Source organism: Athene cunicularia (assembly GCF_003259725.1).
Source record: "Athene cunicularia isolate RWA chromosome 4 unlocalized genomic scaffold, athCun1 chr4_part2, whole genome shotgun sequence".
NCBI lineage: Eukaryota > Metazoa > Chordata > Aves > Strigiformes > Strigidae > Athene > Athene cunicularia.
The window spans coordinates 9,039,105-9,046,377 of NW_020799099.1; the positions used below are offsets into that span (position 1 = coordinate 9,039,105).

Sequence of the window (7,273 nt, forward strand, 5' to 3'; positions counted from 1 at the left end):
GGGGGGGGGGGGGGGGGGGGAGTGTGAGTGGATGCATCACGCTTCCCCATATTTTGCTGCTACTTAGACTCAAAACCACTGTCTCCATGCATCCTCAGATTTTGGGCCAAATTCTGATTGCATCCGCTGATCCAGTTTTGGGCAGGGGGCAAAGGCTTACCTCTTCTTGAAGTCAAGGAAATTTAACTCAGTGTACTGCCCGCAGAGCTGGTTGGCCTTTTCCAGAAAGCGGGGCAGCTCTTCTCCCATCTGCTGGCGCTGAGTGGCAGAGGGTGGCTGTAAGCAGGCTGGGAAAAATCTCTGCAGGGATTTTGAGGGAGATGGGGCCAGGGTGGGAAGAGCAGAGTGAGACAACGGAGCCATCCACTCCCCTCACCTTGCTGTCCAGGCAGGCAGAGGTGTCCTTTGCAGAGCAGCACTCCCCCCTGACTTTTTCGCTGGCATCGTATAGTTTGCCAAGGAAGGTGTCAGGGACACTGGTGTGTCTCCGTGCTAGCTCAAACAGGTACCTGGAGTGGGAAAAACGAGTCGCCGTATGAGTTTTCATTACTGGTGCTGCTCAGTGTGGGATGGGGGCTGCTTTTTGCATCTTGTGCAGCTCCTGGGTGCGACACCGCTGAGAGAAGAGAGGATGCTCCCCTGGTTATCCTAGTAATAATCAAAGCATATAACGAAGACAAGTGGAGAAGGAAAGGTCAGGTACTCAGTCAGCATGGGTACCACTCACCTCTTGGCATAGAGAGCCCCATCCTCACTGCACAGCTGCTTGTTCATTGGCTTCTGAGCCTCTGGCAGTTTGGGGGCAGGTGCTGGTGGCAAAGCCGAGATGCAGAAATAGTTTTGCATGAGGTTTGTCCCCTTACAGCAGTCAGCAAACCTTTCGTCTTGGGTTGACAGTGCACTGCAGACCTTAGCTGTGTGCTCAGATAGCTGCAAAGAGGGGAGCAGAGGGTGTGTGTGATTCAGTATCCTGCTGGGACTGGTGAGGCTGCAACTCCCTCACCGTGATGGGGTTCACTCCCTAAGCCCCTGCTGTGAGTTGGGATGTGGTTTTGGGGTGGGGTCCTGTCTCCCCTACCTTCTTCTGCATGCAGTCCTCGGCCACTGAGTCACAGCACTCAGAAAACACCTCAGCAGCATCTTCTGCCAGGGGGAAGAGGTCCTCGAAGGAAGCACTGGGCATCTTCTGGGCAAGCGAGGTGAGGTAGCTGGGCAGGCACAAGGCATAAAAGGGGCTTAGGGAGCTCAGCTCCCCTTCCCCTGCTAACAGCTCAGAGAAGGGGTTTCGCCACATAGACATGCAGGAGGGAGATGATGTGGAGCCATGGGGCTCGCTCTGTGCTGCCGCTATACACAGGGCGTTCCCACTGGATGCTACAACACACTTGTTTTTAAATCTTAATTAAAATTTAGCTTTGTGAACGCTGCCTCAGAGCAGGATCTGCAGCTGCAAACAGGAACACGCTCCCACCCTGACCCATGTTCAAGGAGAGAAAAGGCCATTTCCCCCTTTTACCTGAAGGTGACTTTGCCCTTCCCATATGCCGTGAAGCGGGAGCAAACCCGGTTTGACATCAGGGTGAGGAGGGAGAGGGTTTTCCTTTCCAGTTTCTGACACAAAAAGAAGATGGAGGTGTCCTCCAAGGGAAATGCAAGCCTTTCCCAGCCACCACCTTTCCTTGGGCTGCCAGCATGATTCTCACCCGGCTCACCAAGGAGCAAGGATGAGGATGAGTCCAGGGGTCCAAAGGGCCTCACCTCCTTCAGAAAGCAGGCAGTGGGTGCAGGGGAGATGCAGCAGGTAGAGACCATGGAGAGGAAGGTCCTGGTGGAGCCAAGGAGCACAGGCAGGGGCGCCTGGCCATAGCTGCTGGCATACTCGTGGAGAAACCTGTGGCGGACGTGGGCTGAGAACACCCGGCACTCTGTGATTGGGTGCTCAGGTGCAGGAGATGTAGGGGTTTTGGGGTGTTAGTGGCTGGGAAGCCCTCTCCAGGTACCACCCCGTGCTTCTGGCTTATTGTGCCCTTCTCCAGCCACTCACACAGGCAGTGTCACCCCTCATCGCATTGGTAAAATTCTGTTCCCGGGGCTTGTGCAAATGCAGGACACTCTGACATTTTACTCTGATGCACCGGTAGCCCCACAGCCATGAAATCAGAGGGGTGAGACTGGGACAGGTTTGCTTGGTGAGCACCCAGACATCATCTGGCACCGGCACATACCTGGGCTCAACCAGACATTACTGACAAGACTGAGCACCATCCCCAGCCCAGCTTACCTGTCGGCAAAGTCCTTGGGGTCCTTTTTGAAGGCCTGGCAGAGCTCTTCGTTGGAGGGCTGGACGTAGCGGGGCAGCTCCTGGGGCGGGTGCTGCAAGGCGGCCAGACACAGCTTCTGCTCCAGCCCCTCTTGGGCGCAGCACCCAGCCGTGCCAGCATGGGCTGGGAAAGGTGAGTCCTCACCACAGGATTTGGCTGACAGAGCTGAGGACTGTGGGAGGGAGAGGAGGTTACATGCCAGGGGCCATCCTATCCCCCCACTCCCAGTTTTGGGGTCCATCACCCAGCTTCGGTCGGCCTCACCCCGGCATCGTAGCAGGAGGGGTCAGCACCTTCAGCGCAGCAGGTTTCAGCCAGGGAGACGATTTCTGCAACGAGGTGACTGATCTCCTCAAAGGTGGCATTGGAGAATTTTCTGCTGTTAGCAATAATGGTTCTGGGAGCAGGGAGCAAGGAGAGGATGAGCTGGTGGCATGTTTATTTCTCTTATAAAAAAAAAATCACATTGCAGCATCATTCTGTCAAAACAGGGTTTAACACTGTCAGCTGGAGAGGAGCAGCTGCAGCACTGCAAGAAATAGCAGCATAGTCCTTGGAAAATAGCTAGGAAAGACCCAGAGCGGGTCTCAGGGTGGGGGCTGCCCTTTCCAGGGGATTGTGGGCCATCTCTGTTAGAATTGCTAATTATTTAGGCACCTTATTGGTTTTGAGGAGTTAAAAAATAAAGCAAACTTTTCTCCTGTTACAAGCCATCGGAGTCCTCATTTGCAGGGAGTTTTTTTTTTTTTTTTTTTTTTTTTTTGGTCTTAGCTTAGGTGCTGAGTGTCCTGGGAGGGCAAATATGGCAGGAGGTACCTACAGGGTTCGGAAGTTCTCCTTCCCCAGGACCTTGAACTCCTGGCAGACTTTGTCCCGGACATAAGCTTTACCTGTAAGTGCAGGAAAAGGATTTGAGAGCAGGATTTGTGCCTTGGTTCATTTCCAGCAATCTTTCCCCTTGCAACAAAAAACCCCCAACAACAACAAAGCGGCATGACTCGCTTAATTGACTCTCCTACCTACAGAAAATAACTTGGGTCTTTTGCTTTTTGCCAGGGAAAACGATCATTTGGGGAACTGCCTGTTCCCACTTGACCCTCTATTTTTCTCTCACTTTCTGCTTTCCTCCCTGGCAGCAGCAGCAGCAGCAGCAGCATGGGAATGAGAGATGCTACACCACCACAAAATGTGGTCTAAAGGCTGCAGGGCTCTTGCTTTATTCCCTTGAGGATTATTATTTTTTTATGCAATTGCTTCTTTTCTCAAGTCATAGTCCCTGGGGAGATGCTGCTCCAGCTCTGCAGGGAAAGGAGCAGGGGAAAACCCTTTGCTGTATCTGGGACAGCTACAGGTAAAACATTAGGTGTGTTCACCCCTTGACCAAATGGACATTTCTGTGTGTTTGAAATGCATGGTGTTAGTTTTTCTGGCAGGTTTTGGAGAGTGTAAAGGCCGGGAGCTCTTGAGATGGGAACCCAGAGGTCAGGAACACCCAGCAGTGAAGACATCCCCAGCAACTCTCTCATCCCGGGAAAAATGGCATTGATTTTTGCTACAAATGACATTGGTTAGACTTTGGTACTGGCAGAGTAAATACTGATACCAACTATTTACTGGTATTACAGTGCAGAGCAGGGTCATTTCCCCAAAACTGAAGGGTTATGTGCTGTTACACTGAAGGTCACATTGCTTCAGTGGGAAAGAAAGGGTGAGGGGACTTTTGCAAGGCTGGTAGCACCAGGGAAAAAAAAAAAGAGGAAGCTGTGGTAAAAGGCAATTCCCTTTCCTTGCAGAAACAGTGGCTATTGGTCCTGCTGTAGAGGACCAACTTGTTGCATTTCTTTTTGTTTTCATGAAGTGTTATGGGAGAAGTAAGTTTCAAGGGAGCTTTTAGGCAAGTGGATGATTCTGGAGCTGTAAAGGCAGCAAGGGGTGACACAGAGCATTGTTTCCATCTGAGGGGTGGGTTTTACAGTGAAATGGTGCTTGTGAAAGGGGGTCAGAAAATCTTGTTTTCCCATGCACAGGGAAGGAGCCAGGCCCTGTGACACTGTCCTCTCCTCCCTCTGCCCCCAACCCCAGCCCAGCCTCTTCCTCTCCCAGCTCCTCCAGCATCCCCCCAAAGGGACATCCCAAGTGCCAAAACATGCCTTCCCCCCATGCTTTCCCTTTCCCCTCTCTGATTCCTACCCGGTGAGTCACCAGTGGGCTGGGGAGAGGGGAGACCACCGAAAACCACCAGAGCTGGTGGTCCCCAGCCTCATACCCCTTGTTTGTCCCCAGGGGAGAGCAAAGCCCCAGGTGTGTGATAAATGTCCTTACCTCTGTGCTCAGCATGCGTGGTGGCTAAAAGCAGCAGCAGGGTGAGAGCTACCTTCATGTTGGGGCTGGTTTCCTTCCTCCTGCTGAAGAATGGCACTGGGAAACCCATCCTAGCTTTTATATGGATGGGTTGCCAATTACCGGGTGAATGATTAATCCCATTGGCGGGGTAGAGGGTGAGCATCCTTGGCCTGCCTGCCACAGCCTGGGTGCCAGCGCCTCCAAAATCAGACTGATTTTAATCATTAACTTGGCAAAATGTGGATGCATTGCTGCAGGACCTAAGGGAGAGTCCTCCTGCCTGTGATGGATGATGGGCGCAACATGAACGACAAGAGGAGATGTGCCGGGCAAAGTATCCCGTGCAAGTGGCAAAGCCGTGTGTGGTCAGGCCAATAAATGGTCCTCCCAGCCCCGTGTGAGGAAGGACCCCAGACTTTTTGGGTGCAAGCAGACAAAGTTCTCCCAGGGCAGTGATTAGGTGGGGACAACTGCTCTGTGAGAAGATGGTTGCCTGATGCAATGCCCTGCTCTGCCATGACCATGTTGCACAGATGCTGGGTCAGGGTGGCTCGCACTCAAGATGACCAATGGCCAGAGGTTGCACATGCAGGTGCCCAGAAGTTTGCTGCTTTCTGAGAGCATTAATTGCTTTTTCCCCTCCTTGGGCTGACAGCAGAGCCACCTGGGAGCTGCAGCAGAAGAGGTGGCGGGTGCTGTATATGGCACAGCAGGGTGCTTGGGCTCGGGGAAAGAGAGACCATGGAGCCACTAAGGTCAGAGCAGCTTATTTATTCAGCCTTTGGAAGGCAGACAGCAGGCATCATGACCCAAGAGTGCTGTAAAATAAATATCTAGCAAATACCACCCCGGGTTACTGGTGTTTGCTGAAGCAACTGGCTCCTCTTGAGTGGCTTCCTGTGGGCGGACAGACCGATGACACCCTGGAGCTTATTAGCAGCTTAGTTGTGGCTAGAGCAACCAGATCTTAAATATCCCTTTCACCAGGCAAGAATACAGAGAGTTTGCAGCTGTTTGGGGCGTGTGAGATGGCTGCTACTAGTCTTGGGCTACCCTCCAAATCTTGCAGTGGTGAGCTTGTTTCCTGGGACAGTCCTGCAATAGTTGTGGTTTACAGGTGGCTCTGGGTTAAAACAGAGGTGACAAGGACTGCGTGCACCTCCAGATGTGTGGAGAAGTGGGTTTTCTTGCTTTTGCTGGGACTAAAGGTGCTTTTCCCCTGTGCGCAGCCCCACCTAGGTGTATGTGCCAGCTGAGATGCTCTTCCGTACAGTGGCAATATTTTTAGACCTGGGGAATAATAGAACCAGAAGCAGCAGCATACTGTGGATACTCGGAAGGATTCAGGGCTATTAGAGTTCAGAGGAGGGTTTGATTACGCTGTGCTTGTGGAAGCAGTCTAGGTAATGGGCTATTTGGGTATAAACACAGATATTTGGTCTCTTTTGTGACTACTCTGTATGAATCAAGTTGTAATTTCCCAGAAGCTTGATGTTGAGTCACTACCTATTCAGCCTGTTTTGAACAAAAACGTGCGTATGGCTTAAACCAGATGGAAGATAATTGCTTGTAAAATCACTGCAATCTAGGGGTATGTGTAACAACTCATCAGGATGTGAAAAATTACTAAAACTGGTGGTGTGCTAGGCTGAAACCAGCCAGTCCTCCACCCTCAGGTGTGGCAGGGGCCTCCTGCCTGTGTCCCCCACCAGATTTGGCCCCTCTGGGATCCCGCTTCACCATCCTGGTGCACCTGCATCATCTGGGACTTGGGTTCTGCACTGTGCCTCTCCTGAACACAATGAGAGGGGGATGGGTGCGCTCACTGTCCTCAGGCGCTTCTATAAGGTGTGTGTGTGTATTGATGCCCAATTACAGGAGATGTGCATATGCCAGGTATGCATATAAGATGTCCCATATATGATGTTCCCCCGTCTCTAGTCTCATATTTTCAGCAGGGGAAGTTAATTATAAAAATCACAGAATGGTTTGGGTTGCAAAGGACCTTAAAGATCATCTAGTTCCAATCCCTCTGCCATGGGCAGGGACACCTTCCACTAGACCAGGTTGAAGAATTAGAGAAGAAAATCCAAATGAGACCAAGAAACACATCAGAAAATACTTAAGCGAAAACGTAAACACCCACCTAATGTAACAAAATGCTGTATATTTGCCAGGAAGGTGGTCCTGCCTCTTGTCCTTGCTCAGCAGCTGCTCAGGTCATGCCTGCCTGCTCACCCCAGGCAGTGACAAGGGCAGGATTTTGGAGGTAGTTCCTTTCAAACTGCTTGCATAAATCCTTGTCATGCATAATAATTAAGAGACACCAGGCTGTGTCTCCTGGTGCACGCCAGGGCCAGCACACTGGTGCTGGTCCATACCTCCGTGTCTCCTTCCCTGAGAAACCATCCCATGAGTGTGGGCAGCATCGATGATTCCCTCCATGCCAGGGCGTTAAACACTGCAGGATCGGCAGCATCCAACACTGCTGGGAAATGTCGGCAGTTATCCTGGGAAGCTCAACTCCAGAGAGTGCCTCAGCAAGTTGTACAGCATCGGGGTAAATTCCTGTCCCTGCAGCTGCTGGGCTAGGGTGTCTGGGGCGGGGG

At 51.8% G+C, this 7,273-nt stretch overlaps 1 protein-coding gene across 1 annotated transcript in view; it reads right to left on the reverse strand.

Moving 5' to 3' along the window:
• GC (GC, vitamin D binding protein) overlaps positions 1-7,273 on the reverse strand; it is an 8,577-nt gene that overhangs the window by 546 nt on the left and 758 nt on the right. The window contains exons 2-11 of the mRNA XM_026847908.1: positions 6,811-6,863; positions 3,142-3,211; positions 2,586-2,718; positions 2,282-2,493; positions 1,759-1,891; positions 1,517-1,611; positions 1,079-1,208; positions 728-930; positions 377-509; positions 161-258 (exon numbers count right to left, since the gene is read on the reverse strand). Coding sequence (XP_026703709.1) covers positions 161-258; positions 377-509; positions 728-930; positions 1,079-1,208; positions 1,517-1,611; positions 1,759-1,891; positions 2,282-2,493; positions 2,586-2,718; positions 3,142-3,211; positions 6,811-6,863 — 1,260 coding nt within the window. The remainder of the gene's footprint in view (positions 1-160; positions 259-376; positions 510-727; positions 931-1,078; positions 1,209-1,516; positions 1,612-1,758; positions 1,892-2,281; positions 2,494-2,585; positions 2,719-3,141; positions 3,212-6,810; positions 6,864-7,273) is intronic.